The sequence below is a fragment of the Raphanus sativus genome, chromosome 9 (genome assembly GCF_000801105.2).
Source record: "Raphanus sativus cultivar WK10039 chromosome 9, ASM80110v3, whole genome shotgun sequence".
Classification (NCBI taxonomy): Eukaryota; Viridiplantae; Streptophyta; class Magnoliopsida; order Brassicales; family Brassicaceae; genus Raphanus; species Raphanus sativus.
The window spans coordinates 27,168,455-27,193,755 of NC_079519.1; the positions used below are offsets into that span (position 1 = coordinate 27,168,455).

The 25,301-nt window shown below is 34.9% G+C and overlaps 3 protein-coding genes and 2 long non-coding RNA genes across 11 annotated transcripts; 4 read left to right on the plus strand and 1 right to left on the minus strand.

Annotated features, from left to right (window-relative positions):
• The first annotated feature begins 5,691 nt into the window (after window positions 1-5,691).
• Window positions 5,692-7,924, plus strand: LOC130499939 (uncharacterized). Of its 7 annotated transcripts, none has more exons than XR_008938793.1 (6): window positions 5,693-6,215; window positions 6,294-6,533; window positions 6,604-6,693; window positions 6,785-6,992; window positions 7,083-7,202; window positions 7,304-7,924. It is a non-coding gene; the product is annotated as an uncharacterized LOC130499939 (long non-coding RNA). The 7 variants fall into 7 exon arrangements; XR_008938792.1 differs by having other exon boundaries at window positions 6,294-6,325; window positions 6,416-6,533; window positions 7,083-7,924; XR_008938794.1 differs by having other exon boundaries at window positions 6,294-6,325; window positions 6,416-6,533; window positions 6,613-6,693; window positions 7,083-7,924.
• LOC130499940 (uncharacterized) lies at window positions 7,533-8,827 on the minus strand. Its single transcript, XR_008938797.1, has 2 exons — window positions 8,103-8,827; window positions 7,533-7,724 (listed from the first exon to the last, which is right to left on the minus strand). It is a non-coding gene; the product is annotated as an uncharacterized LOC130499940 (long non-coding RNA).
• Window positions 8,828-13,340: 4,513 nt separating this feature from the next.
• LOC130499937 (nuclear pore complex protein NUP98B-like) lies at window positions 13,341-16,086 on the plus strand. The gene is made up of 4 exons (XM_056994488.1): window positions 13,341-13,509; window positions 13,729-14,710; window positions 14,807-14,884; window positions 14,969-16,086. Exons 2-4 carry the CDS (start codon window positions 13,753-13,755, stop codon window positions 15,886-15,888), a joined length of 1,956 nt encoding a protein of 651 aa, XP_056850468.1. The 5' UTR covers window positions 13,341-13,509; window positions 13,729-13,752; the 3' UTR covers window positions 15,889-16,086.
• Window positions 16,087-18,283: 2,197 nt separating this feature from the next.
• On the plus strand, window positions 18,284-21,238 carry LOC108828256 (nuclear pore complex protein NUP98B). Its single transcript, XM_018601887.2, has 3 exons — window positions 18,284-18,488; window positions 18,796-19,940; window positions 20,033-21,238. The coding sequence occupies exons 2-3, from the start codon at window positions 18,818-18,820 to the stop codon at window positions 21,031-21,033; spliced, it is 2,124 nt and encodes a 707-aa protein (XP_018457389.1). The 5' UTR covers window positions 18,284-18,488; window positions 18,796-18,817; the 3' UTR covers window positions 21,034-21,238.
• A 493-nt stretch (window positions 21,239-21,731) lies between these two features.
• LOC108826610 (cysteine-rich repeat secretory protein 9) lies at window positions 21,732-23,037 on the plus strand. The gene is made up of 2 exons (XM_018599999.2): window positions 21,732-22,647; window positions 22,812-23,037. The coding sequence occupies exons 1-2, from the start codon at window positions 21,735-21,737 to the stop codon at window positions 22,877-22,879; spliced, it is 981 nt and encodes a 326-aa protein (XP_018455501.1). The 5' UTR covers window positions 21,732-21,734; the 3' UTR covers window positions 22,880-23,037.
• The last annotated feature ends 2,264 nt before the right edge of the window (window positions 23,038-25,301 follow it).

Genomic DNA, 25,301 nt, shown 5'->3' on the forward strand with positions numbered 1-25,301 from the left:
TTTAAAATATTTTTGCATTTAAATCAGTATTTTTAAATTCAACCCGATTGTGATTATACCGGTTAATCCGGAGATCTGACAATTCAATTTATGTTTTTAAAATATTCATATTAAAAAATCACTAAAACCCGAGACTAACCGATTGAACTGATGGATGATCAATATGTAATCTAATTGGATTTAAATTGTAATAGTTTCATAATTTGTAATCTTATAATCGAAATTTTAAAGTTCACTATTTTGCAATTTATGAAATTATGACGTTTCTACAAAATTTTAAAGAGAAAATGATAGATATAAAATAATTAAGATTAATTATTTTATTATTTGGAAACATTGATAGTAGTATAAAAATATATTGTTTGGAAACATTGATAATAGTATAAAGAAATAAGTATATTGTTTGGAAACGTTGATAGTAGTATAAAGAAATAAGTATATTGTTTGGAAACATGGATAGTAGTATAAAAAAGAAATATTAGTGATTTAATGTATGTTTAACTATAAAGTATAAAAGTATATTTAATTTAAAAACTTACAAAATAAATGTTAGGTCCAACAGAATGTTTCTGTTTTAATAAGATAGATTACTCTATAATAACCAATGGAAATTAAATGGGTACTAAATCATATAAAATATAAAAGTGCTGTATCAATTTTCCCTTATTGCCTCATTACTTGATATTTTGTTCGTGAATATTATCGTTTATAGAAACTATTTCATTTAAACTATGTAGAGTAGTTATTGTAGGAGGCTAAAATCTAGCAATTTTTTCAAAAAAAAAAAAAAAAATTCTAGCAATTGCCAAATCTTTTGTTCTATTTGATTTACATATCTTTTGTTCAGATGAATAATATATTTTGCAAACCCTATATATATAATCTTATTCATTAATCGGTTTCACAAACACTCCCCCTTTCTAAAGATAAAATAGTTTTTGAGTTGCTAAAACAAATAGTTATTTATTATAATTCTAATAGGCAATTCTCAAAAAAAAATATAGTTCTTGTTATACTTAATTTTTTTTTAATGTCAATAGAAGAATAAAATACAAATTTTAACGATATATTTAATTCCGCATCTATCTAATCTTATTTATTTCGTATATGTTAGTATACTAGATGATGTTGAAGTTGGTATTTCATATATGAAAGATTATATATATAATTATGACTTTTTCTTGGGTTCACCCCCTAGGATGAACCTTTAGGTTCACCAACCAATAGAAAATTGTTATTTTAAATCTAATATCTTTTAATTAAGAAAACAAAAATAACCTGCCAAATTATATTATGCTTTTAAAATAAATAAAAAGATTAAATAAATAAAAATAACAATAGTTCTCAATAAAGATTATTTTAAAAAATATTTATTTATAAGATTTGGAGTTTAGTGTTTAAGATTTATAGTTTAGAATTTATCCAAATGTTTAGTGTTTTTCCAAGGGTTAGGGTTTACCCAAAGGTTTAGGGTTTACCCAAGGGTTTAGGGTTTAGGATTAGAGTTTAGGGTTTAGTATTTTGTTGAGAACATGTTTAGTGTTTTTTCCAAAGGTTTATGGTTTATCCAAGGGTTTAAGGTTTATGATTAGAGTTTAGGGTTTAGTATTAGAGTTTAGGGTTTAGTGTTTTGTTGACAACATTAATTTTTTTTAATTCGTTTTTATATACTATTTTTATTTATTTTTAAATTTTATTTTGAAAAAATAATATAATTTGACAAATTATTTGTTTTCTTAAATAAAAGATACTAAATCTAAAATAACAAGTTTCTATTGGTTGGTGCATAGGGGGTGAACCCAAAAATAACTCATTAAATCAATTTATAGCAAATACTAACCTAGTCTAACAGATTTCCAGTCAAATTGTTTTTAAGGAAACCCTTACATAATACGAAAGATTATACATATACAAAAGATTATACCATCCATATATAGTAAATTTTAAATTCGTTGAACAAATTTATAGTCAAAGTTTTGTTATGGAAACCATTACATTACGAGAAATATTTTATATATAAAAAGTTAAAAACAAAATATTATATCATCCATTTATAGTAAATAATAAAAACTGTTGACCAATATGCGTTAGAATATAGAAAATTAATTATGAATACTTATAACAAAATATGTGTTACCAAAAATGGAAGATCTATCATGAATATATATAAACACAACTAGACCAAACGATCAAATCACAATAAGAAGAAAATACAAAAAGGTAAATCAAGTAAGAAAGTCTTTTTTTTTTCAAGTTAGAAATTCATATGCATGTCAAGGTTAGAAGTTTTCTTTTGAAGAAGACTAAATTTATTTCTTTGAAAATAAGTATTTAAGCATCTCCAAATACTTTTTAGTATACAAAGTTTTAATTTTTTTCTAAATTTATTTATTCATATTGTAAAAGCGTATATGTTTTAGTATATGTAAAAGTACGTAATCAGAATTTGTTTCTTAAGAGTTATTACACTAGAATCTCGTCTGATGTTAATTTTGAAATCTGTATTTTTTTATTTCTGTGAAGGATACTTGGACAAAGAGTTTCTGTAACCTACACATACATATCATGGCAACCAAGAAAAGTTTATCTATTATGTTGTCTCTGTTAATGGTCTTGACTCTCATAAGCCTTTTTCCTACAATTTCAGGTAATATTTTTTTTAACTTTAGGAAGTATTTATTTTATGATTTTATTAACTTAAGGCAAATAGAAAATATTCTACCAATTCGAAATTCTCTGAAAAGAAATCAAGAAGTTTTTAGATGATTCGAAAATTCAAAAAGACTAAGGAGTTGAGTTAAAATATGTTAATTTGCTAATTTTTAATTTGAAAGTAAAACTAATGCTAATTATATTGACTTAAATAGGTAACGAAGGAGAATGTCAACAACAGGGGCTATGTGAGGGCGCAAACCCGGAAAAGACCTGCAAAGCAAGATGTATTTCTCTGAATTACAATCTCGGGGGAATTTGCTTAAAACATGCAAATGGCCCAGACAAACCAATTACTTATTTTTGTTGTTGCAAGATATAAATTAATAATGTCTGAGACTATAATATTTTATCAATTTATAAAATTATTAGTTTACAAAAGTTCCCTTTTTATTTTTATTCTAAATTATATCTTTATATAAAATAAGAAAGTAATTAATTGAACTGTATATACATTAATTAAGTCTTAGAAATTTGAATTTCATATTATGTTTTATATTGTTTGGTGTATATGTTGTATATGTTTTTAGATCTAAATGTGGTTTTAGATATAGTTTTACTAAATACTATTAAAATATATTGAATTATTAAGAAAAATATTTATAATGCCATGATGAATATTAAATAGCATTAGAATGTTTGGTTTGGACATATCCTTGTATCACCACTTTCTTATATTATGTGTCCTATATTTACTAAAACTATGTCATACCATATAAAATTAGAATGTTTGGTTTGGACATATCCTTGTATCACCACTTTCTTACATTTCACAAACTATGTCATACCATATAAAATTATTTTGAGACATTTGACTTAGGCCCCTCTTACATTAGTTAATTATGGATGATAGGTTTTAAAATTCATTCAGAAATTAGAGTTAAGATTTATGATAATGTATAGAATAAGTAATATATGAAAAGAATGTTTACTAATAAAGGTAACATATACTCGGCCTCCCCACTCCATGCGGAAGCAGAAGGTGTTATTTGGGCAATGCAGGAGCTGTTAAAACCGAGGGAAAAGAGAGATTCAGCTGCGATCAGACTGTGAGCAACTTGTGAAACTTATAAATACTGATATGGAATGGCCAGCATTGGCCTCTGAGTTGGATGAAATTGCAGCACTGTCTAAAGAGTTTATGAGCCTCTCTATATGCGCAATCCCGAGAACTCAGAATGCCCGAGCGGACGGCTTGGCAAAAGGGGGACGTACACGCAAGCTCATCCCGTTCGTTAGTGACTCCGCACCTACATGGCTAGCCCCTGAAGCTAGTCTAACGGCTGTAGAGTAATCTTTTATTTTTATTCGATGTCAAAAAAAAAAAAAGATCTTGGTATAAAATATATACATATTATGATTTTATGGACTGATACAATTGTAGTGACCCAAGTGCAGATATAAGAGTAAATGAGTACAACCTTCTACTTGTAAAATATTAAGAGATAGTTTGTGAAATGTAAAGCTTAGGACCGCCTTCTATTTCTCTTTGGCTGTCCTTTATGGGTACTGACGGTGGATTATAATGGCGATATGGTCTCTGGCGAGTATTAAGTATCTTTAAGATCACATTTACTGTCCGATCTTCTTTATGTTTTGATTTGACCATGTCTGTTCGGCACAGACTATCCCCTCATCTTGCGATAGACCTATTTTCTTCTTCTTATCGGGCCTTTGTAATAATTGACCCGGTTCTTGGACCGGTATGGATTAAGGTGAAACCTACCTCCAATAATAATCATCCAGTCCTCGGTCATCAGCCAGGTCAGGTGTTTATTCCGATTTGGATGGTATGTTTGACGCCGAAGGTTTATGAAAAACCCAGTAAGAGATTCTGGTTTATTGAATTAGTTGTGAGATTTGATTGATGTAAATCATGGGATTTGATTTTCCCTTCTTAGAAAGTCAATCTTCTTAGCTTGGCAATTATTTCCTTTTGTGGTTTCTGTCTCAGAATATAACATTCTTGTCTTCTTCCTTGGTTTTTCATTCTTTTAATCAAAAGAAAAGGAATGGTCTTTTTCTCTTTCTATATATTTTGTTTCTATTTTGAATAATGTTCATTTTCTTTTGTCATTATTGTAGTATGATTGTTCTTCGCCTTCTATTTCTCAAGTGTTTTAGCTACTATTTTGAGTTATTCTCTTTGACTGTTTATATCGAAGTTTATGTTTCTGTCGAGGTTCATAATCTTGAGATTTTGTTCGGTTGTTTGATTTTGTTTTTTATCGTTTGTTTTTCTTTTAGTTTATATAGTGATGTTTTTGCCTTCGGCATCGTCTTTTGGTGAGATTTCTCTCCTTTGCGTCTCTGATATCCTTATACATTTTTGGTTTGTTTGTTCTGTTGATCTTCTTATTTCATCATATGGTGGCCAAATGTCATTATCCTCTCCAACCAATTTTTAATTTACTTATTATGTAGCAATTATGTGACTTGTGAATATAATTGGAAAAAACAGTGGTTGACCATGGTGTGAAAACATTGTCGGCAAACAAAAAGGCAGATTTTAATTATTTTTGTGTATAAAATTACAATGCAAAAGGTAATCAGATGCAAACGAATTTAAAAACCAACGTTTAAAGATTTGATTATGTGTGGAGGAAGTTTCTAGCAACAATTATGATTTCCAGGCGCATAATTATGATAATTGCACACTTGTGCATGGGAGTGGGACCTTGGCAAAACTTAGCACAATTATGATAATTGCACTTGTCAATACATAGGAATTTAAATATCATTAGTAATGAGAGTTCTACTAAGAAAAAAAAGTAATCAAACCTATACTAAAACGAGAATAAAATCAAAAGAGAGGTCCACGTTGACAAAAAAAATCGGCCAATAGGAGTAGAGCTTCACGCCACGTCAGATGTGTCATTTAAGTCGTTGGGCTTCGAATTCCACAGGCCCGACATCGTTCAAATTCGAGAAGCCCGTGAAGCCCATTTCACATCTAAGCTCCCTTTCCCCTTCCTCTTCGCGTCTTGCTCCTTTCCTATTAATCGATGTGAAACAGAGTGAAAAGATCTAAGAAACGTTTGATGTAGCCCTGGAAGGAGGCAAAAATTTCATGCTGATTTTTGCCGTGTTCGTCTTCTCACTGTTAACTTTCCAGTAAATATTCTCTATTCAATCCTTGCTTCTTTTGTTTGACAACTACGCTTCCAGAGACCGTAGACAGGAAGAGGAGGAGCCTCTGTCTTCCTCAATCCGAACTGCAGTTCCCCATTCGTTTTCTCCCTTTCGGATTCCCTCTTCATTGCCTCCCGATCTCATAACCATCTTTCCTAAAGCTCATTCATTACTGCATGAATCAAAAGCCAAGCAACAGTTTCAACTTCCGGTGCTCTCGATTCTTCCATTCATCGCACTTACATAGACTAAATGATCCCTGCAACCATGGCAAATAAAACGTCCTCATCAACCAGAAAGGCAAGACGGCGTGCGTTATTATAAAACAATGTTGGCCCTCGATTTCGGCTAATTTCATTTCTGGGAATTACGTGAGTATCAGTCTTAGTGTCTCTTTTCCTTTCAGTGTATCATATATTTTATGAACTAATAACAAGAATCATTTGCAGGCGGAGTAAGACATAGATTCCCTTTTTAGAAGGTAATCTAAAAAGGGAACATTCAGTATATCTCTCTCTCTTAGTTTCTTCATCAAATTGAACACGAGAGACATTGGAGGATTGTTTGTTAGCGTATGTTTTCAGAGAGCTCCAAATCCTCCATCTACGACCCTTATCAGTTTACTTGATCAAACTTGAGATCACAAATACACGCATCAACTTTACCGACAACGCTTTCAAGTTCCAATGGTTAGTCATCAACAACATATCCGTTTGAACGTTACTACTTTCTTATTTTAACACACAGCTGCTCTGAAAGCCTTCCCAGATATATCGGCGAGAAAAGAAAAGAAGTTTGCAGCAACTGCCTCTATGAAAGCTGATTTAGAGAAGAAGAAAATTGAGCAATGTAAGCTAGAAAAGTGAAGGTACTTTTCTCAGGATTGTATTATTTGAAGTTTGGATTTTGAAACGGAGATTATGCTTCTTGACTTTTGCAGGAATCACATACGAGCAAGGAAATCTTTTCCACAAGAGCAGGCCGCCAGAGAAAAAGTTGCTGATCGAGCTATTTATTTTTTAAATTGCACAACCTTTTGTTTTTTCAAATATTTTGATTACAGTCTTTTCATTATTTATGCTTAACTGCTTGAGGAACTAAGCTGCCAAGCAAGGTACAAGGTTATTTGAATATAAAAGTCCAACAGTGTAAGGAAGTTGAAAGTTGTTTTCTTTTTTGTTCTTTTGTGCTATCTTTAAATCGATGACAAAACAACTGAGTTATCCTGTTTACTATAGGCTGGTGCATGTGGAACGGTACAATAGACTATGGAGAATTCATGATAGAAGCAATAGTGCACATAAACAGATTCACGGAGTTCAATTGCTAACACAGACACAATGAAAAAAAACGTACAAGTAAGACTCCTTTCCTTTATTGTTTTTTTTATCGTTTATGAGTCGCTTCGCCAGTTTTGCTCTATAACTTTTTTTTACATTCATTCCTCTTTAATCTGTAGCTTTGTTCTAAACTTCTAAGTCGTGGTCTCTCTTAACATCTTGAACTCTTAATTTTGTCTTGAGTCAAAGAGAGAGATTGATTGCTCCCATGTCTCATCTGTTGAGAAGAAAAACTGTCATGGCTCCCGAGAAATCCTCTCAGCCGCCGGACATGGAGACAAAGTTGGATCTAGAGCCAGAGAGTCAAAGGTAGGAGGTTATCTTGATCCAGCAAAATTAATCAAAAAGTTCGTGGAACTTTTTTTTTCTTATTAAAAAGATCGTGGAACTTTGCATACAAACTTTGAAAGCAAGATCTCAGTCTCAGCCAGCACAACAATGAAGTAGGAATTTTACCACAAAAAAAAACAATGAAGTAGGAAACCAGCATTCCTCCTGCGAGCTCCCATCCTCCAGAGGCTAATGACCAAACTGTTGACTCTGGCCAAAACAACAAGTTCCCCGTTATAAGCGAAAAACTTATCAACAACGTCATCGATTACAGGATGCTTTTATTGTGATTTTTATTGTTTTGTCCTTTAGTTTAGGGTTAAATTATCTGCTATGTTTCTAGAAACAATATTTTAAATCCCATTCTGGATATCGTTTCGGCATAAGTTTATATCATGTTCATTAAGATTCTTTGACGGCATAAGCTGTGAGGCATTGAGCACCAGCATTCGTTTTTTTTCTTCAAAACATAAGGATCAATCCAATGTAAAGCATATTAGAACATGAACACAAAAGACTGGCATCAAAATAAACAGATACTCATTTACATATTATAAATCAAGAAGCGATAGAAGGAGTGGATCTTACTCTCCTTTGTTGAAAACGCTTGACTGATACTCATATTTTGAATCGAGAGCACCGGAAGTTGAAACTGTTAGCTTGGCTTTTGATTCATGCAGTAATGAAAGATGGTTATGAGATCGGGAGGCAATGAAGAGGGAATCCGAAAGGGAGAAAACGAATGGGGAACTGCAGTTCGGATTGAGGAAGACAGAGGCTCCTCCTCTTCCTGTCTACGGTCTCTGGAAGCGTACTTGTCAAACAAAAGAAGCAAGGATTGAATAGAGAAAATATTTACTGGAAAGTTAACAGTGAGAAGACAAACACGGCAAAAATCAAACCTATACTAAAAGGGAAAGGATCAAATGTTTCTCCGAAGAGATTTCTCTCCTTCCAGGGCCCGTTTTCTTAACGCTACATCAAACGTTGCTTACATCTTTTCACTCTGTTTCACATATCAATTAATAGGAAAGGAGCAAGACGTTTAGGAAAGCAAAAGACGCCAAGAGGAAGGGGAAAGGGAGCTTAGATGTGAAATGGGCTTCACGGGCTTCTCGAATTTGAACGATGCCGGGCCTGTGGAATTCGAAGCCCAACGACTTAAGTGACACATCTGACGTGGCGTGAAGCTCTACTTCTATTGGCTGACTTTTTTTGTCAACGTGGACAGCCTCTCTTTTTGATCTTATTCTTCTTTTAGTATAGGTTTGATTCCCATTATGTTGGGATCGGAAGCCATAACTGTGTTATGTTCACTGACACTTAAAAATGATACTCCCTCTGTTTCGAATTATTTGTCGTTTTAGAGTAGAATTTTCGTTTCAAAATAAGTGTCGTTTTCGGTTTTCAATGTAAAATTTATTGACAATATTCTCTGTTCTATTTTTCTATTGGTTGATATATGGTTAAGTGTATTGTAAATAATATTTTTATTTTGAAAATATGTAAAACTAAATGTTTTCTTAATCTGTGTACATAAACCTAGAACGACAAGTAATATAAAACGAAGGGAGTATACTGTCACCAATGCCGTTCAAATGTCAAAACAATCTAATTATGTTTTCTTTCTTCTCATTATCGGTTTAGTTATTGTCATAGATTTTTAATCTAATAACTATATAAGTCCTCCATTTAAAAATTTAACACATTCATTAAATTTTAGGTCATTAATTAGTATAGTCATTCAATGATGCACTAGATCGCGCGGATTCCATTTTTGTCTTAACATATAACATATATTCTATAGTAGTTAATATAATTTGGAGTTTGTCTAATTCTATATTGTAGTTTTAAATAATTTTGAGTTTGTCCAATTCTATATTATGTAGTTTAATATAATTGTGAGTTTCTAAGTTTCATAGTATAGATGTAGGGTGAAAACAATAATCTAATATTAACCAATACAATTTAGACTAACATAACTGAAGTCTTCATTATGATATTAATAAAATAGTTATAATTTATACAATAGATAAACAAAAATATTTATGAGAAAAAACTAACAAAGATTAACCGTGCTGATATATAAATGTTTTATATTTGGTTAAATAATTTAAATGAAATTGTACTAATCCAAAAAAATAGTTTCAAATTTTTTTATTAATAAAATAAGTATTTGAATGTATATGCAAAAATTTCAATACGAAAATGACTATTGTGTTTTTTATAAAGTTAAATGCTTACAATGTTTCTGTTTTATACTTATTCACAATATAAATATTATGGCCCATAAAGTAAAATTTTATTGTAAATATCTATGTTTTGATATGTAATTAATAAGCCGTAACAGCAATTGTCCAAGAAAAAATTAAAGATGTTATATTTTATTTTCCTTTTCTTTGCTATATATATAAGGAAATATATTCTAGTTATTGCATATCTAAGGTAAATCCGTCTCTTTAAATTATAGAATGTTCTATGTTATACTTATATTATTTGAGTATCAAGAAATGTATATTCTGATATCTGTATCCAGCAATTTAAAATTTAAAGTTAATCAATAACTGGTTAAAGACTTGTTAATGACTCGCATTCGACTAAAGAAGATGTATAATATAATGCAAAAAATTATAGTTGTTTATGAATAGATGTATAATATAATGTACAGAAGTATAATATAATATAGAAAAAATCATAGTTGTTTACTAACAAATGTATAATATAATGTCCAGAATTATAATATAATGTATAATGTATGCAAAAAAATTATAGTTGTTTACGAATAGATGTATAACATAATGTCTAGAAGTATAATATAATGTACAAAAATAATAGTTGTTTACGAACAAATGTATAATATAATGTCCAGAATTATAATATAATGTATAATGTATGCAAAAAAATTATAGTTATTTACGAATAGATGTATAACATAATGTATAGAAGTATAATATAATGTATAAAAATAATAGTTGTTTACGAATAGATTTTAAAGTTGTATTCCCATTCGATGTATAATAATAGAGAGAATGGATCTTTTTTTTGTTTACGAATAAATGTATAATATAATGTATAGTGTCAATAAAGTTAAATTATTATACATCGAGTGTAAGATGCCATATAATTGGTTGATATTTAGTTATTTAAGGAAAGATTTAAATGAAAGGTTAAAGTATAAATAATAATGTGATGTCTAACTTAAAAATCCACCTAGAGGAAGTTGTACTGTTTCTGTTTTAATAAGATAGATATTATCATACAAAATGTTTTAATTTTGGAAAGTCAAAATAAATTATTAACCAAGCAGAAAAATAGTTACTAATACAAGAAAAGGAAAATGATATATTATTTTAAATAAATATTCTCAGAATTTTTATAAATTTATTACATTTCTGATAATTTCAAAATTAAAAGAAAAAGTGTTAACTAAATAAGATCCTTTTTGTTTGGAATAATGCTAGCATAAAAAGCTTATTATCTTTACCTTTGTATCGGTTACAATGAGCATTATAACATTGCTAGGATGATTCAACTTAATAGCAAACGTGAAAGGACAACCGAGATCAATGATAGTATCGAGAGACACAAGAGACTGCAGATTTTTTCAACTAAAAAAAACAATAACAATTATGGTCGGGTAGTAAGGAGACGGGCCTGAGACACTAACATGTTCAGGTTCGACCCACCTGCTACGGAAAATTAAGTTACAATTATCTTGGTCACCTAATACGGATATAGGCCCATGTTTTAGGATTCATTTGAATATCCGGAGAGATGGTCTATCCGTTGGCTGCACCTCCTCTTGGAGATTAGTCTAGGCTTCTCCATGGATCTGGGATACCCCAAGTTAATAAAAAAAACACAATATGTTTTTTGGTAAAATAATAACAAACGATAGTTGTTGAAGATTAAGTCTAAAAGCAGAAACATCACTACCCCAGTCTTTTAGTGGCTATCATATTAGACTGTAAAAGACACAAAAATGGATCTTGATGTATATATATCAAATTTTGGAGCTCTCAAATAATGGATGCGTTCTGTTACTTCTTTTCCGCCATTTTCCGCTTAGAATTTTGAGCTTATAGAAGATCATGTAATACTAAAACATTTCCTGAAGAGAGTAAGAGTAAAACCTAAAAAAAAAAAAAACAGAGCATCCTACAAAACAGATCAAGTACAATGGGATGAGAAAAATCTGTGAACAATTACAACACTAACGACATTAGTGATGTCTCTGACTACAATGATTACTCGAACGCTGAGATCCCACCGACTATTTCAGAAACATCAGCATGCGATATTTTGCTGCGGAACTTCTCTAAATGTCCATTAAACACATTAGGTTCAAAGAATTGTGTTTAGAGAACGGCAATCCTGAGGCGCACTATATTGTTCAATACTTCGTCCACAAAGAAAAACAGACAGGCCTCTTTCATCTACGCCAATCAGCCACTGGGAACAATGGAAACGGAAACGATCAACTTCCGATCATTGCTGTTTTGTTAATGCTTGCTGAAGGTCACTATCAAACCGGTAAAAAATATTTGGATAAATTCCAATGGAAAAAGAAACGATCAACCTCCGATCATTGCTGTGAAAGAATCAAGAACTCATTAAGTGCAATACCTGTTCCTATGGAGCAGCGGTACTATGTAAATATGGTCAACCTTAGGCCACATACAAACTGCGATCCCAATAACATGGCTAAAGTATGCAAGCAATGTTACTAATTCAAAATGCTTAACCAATTTGTCCACTTTGCTACTAATAAAGAATGTTTATTTTAAAAAATTTGTACAATATTGGTTAACCACAATGTATTTTCTAAATTCGTCCGTATTAAAATAAAAATTAAGTTTAGTAGGTTCTATTGCATATTTAATTTTAATAACTTCAAAAGAATGAAGTAGTGCTTTGATAGAAATTAAAGTGACAACTTAAAATTGTATAAAAATAAAACCATCGAGTCCTTAACAACTATCAACTCCTTAACAACTTAAAATTAAAATAACAAGTTGTCCAAAAAAAGGAAAAAAATAAAATTAAAATAACAATGCAACTAAGACTAAAATTGTGATGAATATATAATTAGTATAAAATTAGTATACGAACTTTGACAGTTCAATCAATATGTCAACACTTCAAAAACAAATAAATTGTTTTCATTTTACAAATTGTTTTACTTCATTTTATCTTTTTAAAGGACAATTTTGTCCATTTCACAAATTTTAGCTCTATTTTAAAAATTGATGTCTTAGATAAACTTATTTACAAAAGAAAAAAACATAACAATTTAAAAAATAAATTTCACACTTAAACCACTTCCTATTCCTTTTACTCATATCCCATTTAAAATGTATTATGCTTCGGCTGAAATAAATGCACCGACTTTAATTTCATCTTTTAAAAAAAAATCTAATATATTCTCATCTTTTCATAAATTTAATCTTTCCCACTGTGAAAACTTTCACATTGTATAATATCAACATAAGAAAACTCATTTAAACATACCAAATAAATTCTTAATATTAATAAAAGATTCTAAATCTAAAAAAAATATCTAAACCTATTTTCTGCGCGTAACGCGGACAAAGACTCTAGTATACATGAAATACAAAGTAAACAAGACTCTAAACACACCTTTATTTATTTTGTTTTAAATAAATCCTAAGAAATTAAGCTTCCACTAGCAGTATTCAACAAAGTTAATTGACAGAGGTTCGGGCTGCAAGGCCCAATAAGTAACAAACATATGAAGAGGCCGAAAAGAGGTCCAAATAATTTAAGCTAAATCCAAATCAATACTGTCCAGCGTGAAGACAACGCCCTGAAAAAAAAAGTTCTAAAGGAAGCGTATAAGCGACGTGAGAAATCACGAAATCATTACCTATATAAACTAAAATCCAATAGAGATCCCTCTTCTCCTCCTCCTCTCCACAAACCCTAAAGCGCTTTATAGTTTCAGTTTCTCTCAGAATCGGAATCGTTTGCTTCAGTAAGTTCCTCTTTCAATCCCTTACTTGTTGATAGCCTTGTTTATTCGTAATTAGGTTATGATCTTTTGATTCGGTTAGATGATGGATGATTCTCTCTTCGTACTTAGGGTTCTTATTTTTTTTTCAAGATCCGTGTTTCGCACGCTTTCATCGGCTATAGATTATCTGTTAGACGTTTGTAACTATCGATTAATGTAAATTTCTTGTTTGTTAATCAGTTTGAAGATCGGAAAAAAACAAGAATGAAGATTGGTGTTTCTGAGCCAGAGCAATGCGGTTGCGACACGTGTGTCCAGCATCGCACTTTATGCACTCAAGAAACCGAACCGAGCAAAGAAGTGACTGGCTCATCGGTTCCTGTTAGTTCAGAACCAGTTCAACGTCTCGGTTCCACCTCAGATCAGTGTTCCGGAACACATACGACTCCACTCGCTCCTCCTGAACCAGCAGCGCAGTCTGTTGATGCATCCTCCACATCATCCTCCATATTCAGTTCTGTTAGTTCCCAACCAGCGCGAGCTCTTTGTCCCACCGGTTCACTGCCAGTTCCTTTATTTGGTTGTTCATGGCCACGTCCTTGTAGCTGTACTGGTTGTTCACTGCTAGGTCCTTCTATTCGTCGTTCATCTCCCTTCTTTACTGCTTCTTCCGGATCATCAATCTCCTCGTCAAGGCAAGCCAACGTTACAAACAGTTTCGGTTCCGCTGCATCCGAACCATCTGTATCTGGGCCAATGAAAGCTCCTATTTTTACTTCTGGCTCTTCAACCGCTTCCACATCCTCAACTCTACCTTCATTAGTTACTCCCTCGGACATTACAAGAGGATCAGTGCAAGCGCCTGTCCAAGCTAACACTTCCAAGACTGCTTCTGATTTTCATCCACCTAACGTTGCCAACACTGGAGTTTGCGCTGCTTCAAGGACTAGCACGAACAATCCATTTCCAGGATTTAGTGTTGATTACTTGCCCAGATGTCCCTCTAACCTTTCTCGACCAAACGCACCAACTACTACACCAGTTCCTGGCCCTAGTTCAGTTTTGGCTGGTGGTGAAACTGAACAAGGTAGTAGGTATCCTCGTTATGCGCCTACACCAGATGTTGACGGCAAGCAGATTATTTCCATATCTGCTTCCAACTCACATGGACATAAAAGTCATGAAGAGTTGAGGTGGGAAGATTACAAAAATGGAGACAAAGGTAAACTAACTCACTTACTCAAATCTTTAAATACATAACTTATTATAGCATTTTATCTTTTAGATCTCTCTGTAATTGACTAATCTCATGTTGCAGGTGGGGTTGGGAGGTTTCATCCGGCTCACAAACCTCGTAAAGAATCGAGGTGGGATAAAGAAAAAAATGGAGACAAAGGTAACTTAACTAACTCACTACTCAGATGTTTAATAGCATTTTCTGTTTTAGATCTCTCTCTAATTGACTACTCTCATATTGCAGCTGAGGTTGGGTCGTTTCCTCTTGCTGATCATACACCGTCGGTGTTTACTCCTCCAAGCATACCTGAACGTCCTCGGATGAGAACTATTGATCTAACGCACCGAGACATGAATGGTTTTCCTATTGGCTACAACACCCCCACTGCTTTCCAGAGCCCCCATGAACACGTTGGTGTTTCTTCCCCAGCATCTGGATGCACGGCGTGTGGAGCCACGAGTAGCTCCTCTCCTTCTAGTCACTTGGGCTTGAACGGTACCACAAATCTTCCATCAGCTGCCACATCTCTTCCCGGGCTGTTCTTTTCCACCTATGGTTCTTTTCCTTTGCTGTTTGGCTCACCAAATCTTGCAGCTTATGGTACAACAGCAACTCCAGCAGTCCAAGCGTATCCTATGATGTTTGTGACACCAAGTTCCACTTCTCAAGGTACAACAGCAACTCCAGCGTTTCAAGCGTTTCCTATGATGTTTGGAATACCAAATCTTGCTGCTCAAGGTACGACAGCAACTCCATCAGTTCAAGCGTATCCTATGATGTTTGGAATACCAAATCTTGCTGCTCAAGGTACAACAACAACAACTTCAGCGGCTCAGCCCTATCCTATGATGTTTGGAATACCAAATCTTGCTGCTCAAGGTACAACAACAACAACTTCAGCGGCTCAGCCCTATCCTATGATGTTTGGAATACCAAATCTTGCTGCTCAAGGTACAACAACAACAACTTCAGCGGCTCAGCCCTATCCTATGATGTTTGGAACACCAAGTCTTGCTGCTCAAGGTACAACAACAGCTGTTCAGCCCTATCCTACGATGTATGGTACACCAAATTTTGGAGCTCAAGGTATGACTCCAGCAGCTCAAGCCTATCCCGTTAATGGTTTAACTCTTCTCCCATTTGCCGCCATGCGTCTGCAGTAATCGTGCCTCGCTCTGCATCAAAGTTGTGTCTTTTATCTTGTAGTTCTAAGGTCTTTGTTTTGCTTAAGAGTCATAAACCAAGTCTCGTCCAACTTTATGTTTTTTTTTCTAAGTAAAGGTTCAGCTAATCATGGATGTAAACAAGTCTCTTAAAACGTCATTATTTTGCTTTTAACAATAAAAGCTCCTTTCCTTCTACTGTAATTTTTCTCTCCACTGTTCTAATAAACAAAAAACAACAAAAAGAATCATGTTCTTTGTTATCTCTCACTAAGCCATGCCTCAACATGAACACATGTTGCAAAGGCATACTGAGAAACTTTACAAAAACAAACTGCAAAACTCTATTCTCTGATCTATCCCAACCGCACAATCGTTCTTAGCCCCGACTCAGTCAATCCATGAGATGTTATGTAAAGGAGACATCAACACAATATCTTGTTCGAACTGCCTAAAAAAACGCAACAATCGAGATTGCTACAAACTATAGTTTTAACGACGGATTTTTTTTCATGAAGTTAAACAAAACAAAAAAAAGTAAAATGAAATCCGAGAAAAATAACTTTTCATGATCCTATGTTCTTGTCAACGGAAGCTACTGTCCAAGCTAGCGCGGTAACACTTCCACATCCTTTAGCTTCGGTGGTTGTAGGGCATTTGTTGCAAGGATTTTGGAACTGAATAAGGTAGTATATGTCCTCGTTATGCAGCTACACTGGAAGGACGTAACACATATATATATCTGCTTCCAACTCTCATGGACATAAAAGTTAAGGAGAGTATGAAGTAGGAAGAATACATAAAAGGGAAATAAAGGTAGCTTACTAACTAAAGATTCAACAACTTAAAAGAAAAGAACTCTTTTCCTTCTACTATATGTTCTCTTATGTCCTCTGTTTTGTGAAACAACAAAGAACACACACAAAAATGTGGCATGAATCATTTCGACACTCTCCATTCCTAATCCTCTCTGTTTCTGTTTTACAGACACCCAAGTTACAAATGCGTTAAAATTATGACTTTCCCTTCAAGTGAAATCATCTGATGATTTCATATTTTACATGTTCTTTCTCTGGTTCTGTGTTACATGTCAGGTTTCTAGAGGGATATTTTATGCTGAATCTCGCCCTTTCTCTGGTGCCAAATGTTGAATCATTAAACGCGCTCAGAAATAGGTTGTACGTTTTCGGTGACTTGTTAAAAGAGTTATCTAAAAGAGAGAAAGTTTGTCCTTTTTCCTTTATAGGTCTTTTTGGTGGCCCTCTTTTCAATCCGGACTTTGTGTTCGATTGGGATAGTGATTGCTGGAGTATATGAGGCTCGGTCGAGACGTGTCTTTGGTGATGATACCTTTGGTACACGTACTACACTTGGATCATTAGAAGACCATCGGTTTTTCTGGAATTAAGAACCGGTCGAGTGTTATTGTTCTCTTGTGTTTAACAATGTTAAATTAGGAGTCTAAAAGATGGTTCTAATTTTCGAGTAGTGGGATGAAATCAATTTCACTGTAGTCGAAAATTAATAATGTAGGTTAGGTAGCACTGGATCCACTTAGTGATTTAGAGTGATACTAGACTGCATTATTGTAGATATGGTATAATTTCTGGTGAAGTTAAATGCTTTGTACCAAATGTATCGATGAAACAAAGATTGAAATTGAGCCCAGAAAAAAACAAGAGGTAAGGAGAAGAAATGGTGAATGTGAAGGAGTTTTCATGTTTAGTCACTTAAAGGTCTTTAACCATGTGCTTGAAATCATAAAACAACTTGTAAAGTTTGTGTGTTTCATATTTGATCTCAGTACGTATATATACTAAGAGGGATGTATTCAACTACGAGTCTTAAGTGATTTGTATTAAAATGACAAATCCACTGTTATTCAAATGTGGATTTTAAAAAATACTTTAAAATCCAGTGTTATTTGAATTTAACATTTTATAAAATACTCTAAAATCCACTGTTATTGAACAAAATTTAAGTTGGAGATTTTAGAGTATTTTAAATGTTTCTAGGGTGTTTGAGGAGATTTCCTTAGTTATAAACATAAAAATCCAAATCTCACTGTTTTATATGAGATTTTAGAGTGTTTTAACAAAAGTCACATCAAATTCTCTAATTCTCCTGTAATCATCTCAAAACTCATTAAAAATCAAATCACTTCAAATTTCAGATTCAATACACCCCTCTAAATTTCTAGGGAGGGAGTTTAATCAAAACAAAATAGTACACTTTATACTATTTTGTTTTAAACGCTAAGAAGGTTGACACTTAATTTAGAGCCCATAAGGCCCATAACTAAGAAACACATAGAGAGCCCAAGTCCAGTAGACACTTAATTTAGCTATTTCAAATAAATTTAAAGAAAAAAGAAGATTATAAGAAACGTCCGGCGTGAAATCAACGCCTGCAAGAAAGAAAGAAGGAAAGAAAAAATCTTTTAAGAAGCGTACAAGCGACGTGGGGAAATCACGAAATCATTACCTATATAAACCGAAAGCAGAGAGATCCCTCTTCATCTCATCCCTCTACTGTAGAGAGTCTCTCCACAAACCCTAAAGCTCGATTCTAAGTCTCGCAGAAGCCGAATCGTTACCAACGTAAGTGCCCTTTCTATCTCTCATCTCTTACTTACTTATCATTGGTTTGCAGAATTTGATTTCTTTTCCGCCAAAAGTTCTGATCTTTGTTGAATACTGGTTAGCCCTTTGTTCGTAATTAAAGTTCTGATCTTTGATTTGGGTTTAGATGATGATATTTCCTCTTCGTAATTAGGGTTCTGAGTTTTTTTTTTTTTTTATAAGATCTGCGTTGCCTCTGTTGCAAGTAATTAGGCTTCTGAGTATTTCTTGTATAAACTATCTTTTGATCAATTTTAATATAAATTTCGTCTTTGTTTGTTATTAGGTTGAAGATCGAGGAAACAAGAATGAGGATTGATGTTTCTGAGCCAGAGCTATGCGGTTGCGACACTTGTGTCCAGCATCGGACTTTCATTACTCAAGAAACCGAGCCGAGCAAAGAAGTGATTGGCTCATCGGTTCCTGTTAGTTCCGAACCAGTTCAACCTCTTGGTTCCACCTCAGATCAGAGTTCCGGAACAGAGACGACTCCACTCGCTCCTCCTCCAGTCACCACACCGGTTAATAATCCTGAACCAGCAGCGCAGTCTGTTGGCTCAACCATCCCACCTGCTGTTACACCAGTTAGTTCCGAACAACCAGCACAAGCTCTTGGTTCCACCTCGGATCAAAGTTCCGGTACAGAGACCACTCCACTCGCTCCTCCTATCACCACGTCGGTTAAGTCTGTTGACTCGACCATCTTCTTCAAGTTCCCACCGGTACAAGCACAAGCTCTTGCCCCTACTGCTTCCGGTTCAACGCAGGCCCCTGCTTTTGGTTTTGGTGCATTCGCTGCTCGCGTACCATCTGCCACCTCCGGTTGTTCAGCATTTAGTTTCGCCCCTCCTGTTACATCGGCACCAGTGCAAGCTCCAGGCACAACCACTACTACTACTACTACATCCGCGGCCGCTGCTCCTGCATCTCCATTTCACAGTTCCTCACCAACCACATTCCAATTCCCTCCTGCTTTTACATCCCTTGCTGCTTCTACTTTTCCTTCTGTTGCATCATCAACTTCATCTCCACTTGATGCTCCTCCCTCACCATTTAGATGGGGATCACTGCAAGCTAACACTTCCCCACCCTTTAGCTTCTTGCCAGCGCAAGGTTCTGACAAGACTGGTTCTGCTTTTACTCCACCGTTTGGCTACCCTGGTGGTTTTGCCAGACCTGATGTTGGTGTCTCTCATCCAGGGTTTGGTCCCTCTAACCATTTTGGACCAAACGCACCAACTACTACACCTGTTCCTGTTCGCAGTCCATTTTTGGCTGGTGGTGGAACTGAACAAGGTAGTAGGTATCCTCGTTATTCACCTACACCAGATGTTGACGGCAGGCTGATAATGTCCATATCTGCTTCCAACTCACATGGACATAAAAGTCATGAAGAATTGAGGTGGGAAGATTACAAAAATGGAGACAAAGGTAAACTAACTCACTTACTCAAATCTTTAGTACATAATGTATAGCTTTTTATGTTTTAGATCTCTCTGTAATTAACTAATTTCATGTTGCAGGTGGGTTTGGGTGGTTTCCTCCTGTTCATACATCTCCCTTTTCCTCACCAACGGTGTCACCGTCGCTATTTGCTCCTCCAAGCATACCTAATCGTCCTCAGATGAGAACTATTGATCTAACGAACCGAGACATGTGTGGTTTTCCTATTGGCTACAACACCCCCGCTGCTTTCCAGAGACCCCCTGAACCCGCTGGTGTTTCTTCCCCAGGATCTGGATGCACAGCGTGTGGAGCCACGAGTAGGTCCTCTCCTTCTAGTCACTTGGGCTTGAACAATACCACAAATCCTCCATCAGCTGCGACATCTCTTCCCGGGATGTTCTTTTCTACCTATGGTTCTTGTCCTTTGCTGTTTGGCTCACCAAATCTTGCAGCTTATGGTACAACAGCAATTCCAGCAGTCCAAGCCTATGCTATTATGTTTGGGACTCCAAATTTTACTTCTCAAGGTACAACGGCAACTCCAGCTTTTCAAGCCTATCCTATTATGTTTGGGACTCCAAATCTTGCTGCTCAAGGTACTACAAGAGCTCCAGCTGTTCAAGCTTATCCTATGATGTTTGGCACGCCAAATATTGGAGCTCAAGGTTCAACTCCAGCAGCTCAAACCTATCCTTTGATGTTTGGCACCCCAAATCTTGCTGCTCAAGGTACAACAAATATTGGAGCTCGAGGTGCAACTCCAGCAGCTCAAGCCTATCCTTTGATGTTTGGCACCCCAAATCTTGCTGCTCAAGGTACAACAACTCCAGCAGCTCAGCCCTATCCTACGATGTTCGGAACACCAAATCTAGCTGGCCAAAGTACAACAACAACTCCAGCAGGTCAGCCATATCCTACGACGTTTGCTGTTCCTCAAGCTGCAACAGCTCCAGCAGTTCAGCCGTATGCTATGATGTTTGGTACACCAAGTCTCGGAGCTCAAGATATCACTCCAGGAGGTCAAGCCTATCCCGCTCATGGTTTAACTCTCCCATTCGCCGCCATGAGTCTGCAGTAATTGCTCCTCGCTCTGCATCAAACTCGTGTCTTTTATCTTGTAGTTCAAATGTCTTTGTTTTTCGTTAAAGAGTCATAAACCAAGCGTCGTCCAACTTTGTGATTTTCAGCTATCATGGATGTAAACAAGTCTCTCGTGTCTTTTATCTTGTAGTTCTAATATTTCTCGTTAAACTCGCTGCTCAAAATAAATTTTCATGAACCTATTTTCTTGTCAACGCAAGCAACTGTCCAAGCTATTTTTTATATTACATGTTCTTTCTCTGGGTTGTTACAACATTATCATTTTGATATTCTTTTTGAATGAATAGAAAAACCAAAGGTACAATCTTTGTCAACTCTATAATTGTGTTATTAAGAATTCCATTCCGCTAACAATTTTAGTTTGCATAATAGTTTTTCTCTGAACTGGTACAACACCAGTAAACAAATGATTGTCTTCTAAATCGCAGGACTAAGTCTCTGTTCTCCTACATTGACTCTAATTAAACAAATGTGTCAACTTGATGATTTTTACTTGGTAAAGACATCTACCAATCATTGATGAAAACAATAACATTTCATGCACATTATTCCTCTGAATTAGTACAACATCTTTCTTTAGTAATTCTTTTGAATAATATTCAACAAGAAGAAAACTCCTTTTCTTTCTACTATAAAGTCTCTATCATTCTCTCATGCAGAACGCACACACAAAATAAAATGGCAAGAATCATAACTACACTCTCTACACCTCTGTTTTTCTTCTTCCTCTTCTCTCTGCTCTCTCACCAAACCATGTCTCAACCTGAACACTTGACTACTTTCTGCAATCCTTCCGACAACTTCACACAAACCAGTTCATACGAAGCAAACCGAGACCTTTTACTCTCCTCTCTCCGCGTCAGTTCCTCCCTCGGAACCTATTCAAACGCCACAGTCGGTCGTAGTCCCAACACAGTCCACGGCATGTTCCTCTGCAGAGGAGACACCACCGCGACGTCTTGCTCTGACTGCGTCCAGACCGCTACAATCGAGATCGCTACAAACTGTACTCTTAACAAAGCAGCGGTCATATACTACGAAGAGTGCATGGTTCGGTACTCTAACGTTTACTTCTTCTCTGTTCTTGAGGTCAGACCGAGCATCGTCCTTTACTCTCTTCGCTCTGCTCCGAACTCGAATACGTTCAATGAGACGTTAGCTGATAAATTCAACCAACTGATTCTCAACGTATCTTCGTCCTCTTTGGTTCCGTATTTTCTGGAAGATCAAGAACTTGTGACTCAAGCAGCGGGTTCTTATAAGTTTGAGTCAATGGTTCAGTGTAGTCCTGGTCTTGACCGGTTTAACTGTACCATTTGTCTCAGATATGCGCTCTTAAGAGTTTCAACTTGTTGCGGTTCACCAAGTTCTGCTCTGATCTTTACTCCTAAATGTCTTTTGAGGTATCAAACCTCTGTTTTGTCGTCGCCGCCACCGTTGCCTCCATCCTCTCCACCTCCTCTATCGTTGCCGCCGCCTCCACCGTCACCGGCTCTATTTTTACCGCCTCCTGGTTTATCGCAACCGCCACCACCGCCGCTGGTTTTCACGCGGCCACAGAGCAGCGGGTCGTTTTCTAACGTTATTAAAGGTGATCATATTTTTGTATGTATTTTTGTTTAGTTTTGATCATATGACTTTCTTTTTCAAAAAATTTGATCATATGAGTATCTTTTTGATATAATGTTTATGTATCCAACTACAAATATTATTGACAGGGTTGGCTCTAATTTTATTCCATTTTTTTTGTGGCAGGAAACCAAATATTTGGGAGAATTGCTATGACGATGGCAGTTTTGGTGTTTGCACTTGTGAATTTGTGAACACATTTGATGATTTTGGATTGAAATAATTTGCAATTCCTTTTATGTTTGTCATGTGTTGTTGTTGTCTTCTTAAGATCAAAAGCCACAAAGTATGTGAATATTGAAAATCATGTTTCTTTTTTGAACATTTAACCATGTTGATTTTGAACATCTAATCATTTTGATGTTTGTTTGCATTTGATCAACAAAAGAAGAAGAGTTGGAGGCTGATATATCAAATTATAATTAATTTCTGTTTTACATACTCTTTTGCTATATGTACTAATTAAATCTGCATAATTACCCTTAGTGTCTTTTTTTTTTTTAAAGAAATCAGCATGCAACAAAAATTCGTTGGTAGATGGACTGATTCGCAACGAATACATCACAAAATCTTAGTTTGCAGTTTTACGCTAAGCAATTATCAAACTAAAACATCTAATCTAGTGGTCTCATGCATAAATGCATACTGTTAAATATTGAATGACGGTTTACCAAATAAAAAGTTATGCGGTCGTCGATATCATACTGATATTTCAAGTTAAGATAACTGTTTTTTTTTTTAAAGCACACTTGTTTTTAGGGTTTATCAACTTATCATTCTGTAAGCGCAATATGTACATATATTAGCATACTCGGTCAATGTTATATGTTTTCATTGTTAAATGCAGTCTTCTCCTTCCTTCGTTTGGGCATAGTATTTAACTTTTATTAGTATTATAGTTTATCCTAGTGAACCCAATTAAAGTAAGTTTGATAGATGTCAACCCTTTTAAGTTGCTTAAACTAATCAACACTTGAAAGTTCGTCACGAAATAATCCAATACCTATCTTTTGAGTGTTGCAGCCATGCTAGTTTGGCTCAGATCATCTTGTCATGTATAATCTCCGCTTTGCAACCGAGTCTGGGCGTTATAAATGGTTAGTAGACAAATTCTTTTATGCAATGCAATATATATATGCGGATACTGATATAATGACTCTGCACTGGCTCTAAATTTTAGGTTACATACCTTATCCGGAATCATTTGATATACAACTTATCGCTTTGTACTACCATTTTGGATTTTGTGACTGGCTGACCCGTTTCTGTTAGTCTTGCCTCACCCTGTATGTGAGATGTGGAATAAGCAACTTATTAAACCCAAACACTAATATTTTGGCTTATTTTATATTGCAGGAATCGAAATATATTGGAGAATTTTCATTACAGCCATGGCAACTTGGGTGTTGGCACTTGTGGGTCTATGATTCAATCCAATGCTTATAAAGTTTTATTTATATTTGTATTCCACAATTGTATGTGCCGCTATTTTCTTGTATAGTTAATAAGAAGCAACATACTTGTTTTCTAAGTTATCTCAAAAAAGTTTGACGTTCGATATGTTTACTAAATAAAATCCTAATGCATCACCATATACCTTCTTTACTGTAAGAATGAATCGTCCAAAAACAACTCTGTGTTCTGCTTCAGACAACAAATGTGTCAACTTCATGTTTTTATTAGCTTCATATGGTTTAAAATAATAGCCAGCCGGAAGGCTGCTTAACGGAACCAAAAGCTATTATGACAGAAAAAAACAGGTGAAAGAGGAGTTAACATCTTGCACAAGTGATTAACGAAGTCTTATTTGCTTGAGAGATCAAGGATTGAAACCTTGATTTTGCAAATTTATTGCTCTTCAATATAACATCAAAATAACAGAAAATCTTGCCATTACTATGTTTTCAAAGGCTTACATACAAAAGAGAAAAAAAAAAGCTTATCAAATGAGAAACGTTAAGGAATATGGCACAGATTAAACGTTCCCCTTAGTGTGAGCTCAATCTATTTGCGTACGTGGCAAGTATTTCAAGGAACACTGTTTTTGGTTATGGCTTTTCAAAACAATTGTTGCTTAGGTCTAGGGCTTACCATTGCCAATTTTATGTGGAAATGCTGAAGATAAAACCAAAGCGTAAATTGGCGTAACCACTTCTTTTACTGCTGTATCTGCCTGCTACAATGAATGTTTGATGTTCATAGAAAATTAATGGAAACAGAGGAGGGACGCTCTAAAAAGTTCCTACTAAATTAACATGTAATCCAACCTTCAAAACACACTTGTCTTTATTCTTTACATTGTTAAAGCAATCAATACATTTTCGTTTAATTCTCCTTGGAAATGGTTGGCTTCTCCATGAACTTGGAGACAACCATACCAATAGCAAAGACGAGAGGCCACACTGATACTTTGACAGGACCGTCTCGTCCCCTGTCAGTAAAGCTACAATTGATCGTGGACACTATTAACTGACCAACACCGCAGAAAAACAAGATAGCATCCGTGGAACTTCCAAAGATTCTGTTGTAGCCACGTGGTGATGGATAGTAGAACCAAGGAAAAGGCAACTTGCAACGGAAACGAGCTTTATGGGCTCGGGTTTTGTAAGAGAAGTC

Bases quoted from the DNA above. Each gene is read 5' to 3' on its own strand.
- LOC130499937 (XM_056994488.1), top strand. From the start codon at position 13,753: ATGAAGATTGGTGTTTCTGAGCCAGAGCAATGCGGTTGCGACACGTGT. The intron at 14,711-14,806 runs GTAAACTAACTC...CTCATGTTGCAG, and splicing joins TTACAAAAATGGAGACAAAG to GTGGGGTTGGGAGGTTTCAT. The intron at 14,885-14,968 runs GTAACTTAACTA...CTCATATTGCAG, and splicing joins AGAAAAAAATGGAGACAAAG to CTGAGGTTGGGTCGTTTCCT.
- LOC108826610 (XM_018599999.2), top strand. From the start codon at position 21,735: ATGGCAAGAATCATAACTACACTCTCTACACCTCTGTTTTTCTTCTTC. The intron at 22,648-22,811 runs GTGATCATATTT...TTTTTGTGGCAG, and splicing joins GTTTTCTAACGTTATTAAAG to GAAACCAAATATTTGGGAGA.
- LOC108828256 (XM_018601887.2), top strand. From the start codon at position 18,818: ATGAGGATTGATGTTTCTGAGCCAGAGCTATGCGGTTGCGACACTTGT. The intron at 19,941-20,032 runs GTAAACTAACTC...TTCATGTTGCAG, and splicing joins TTACAAAAATGGAGACAAAG to GTGGGTTTGGGTGGTTTCCT.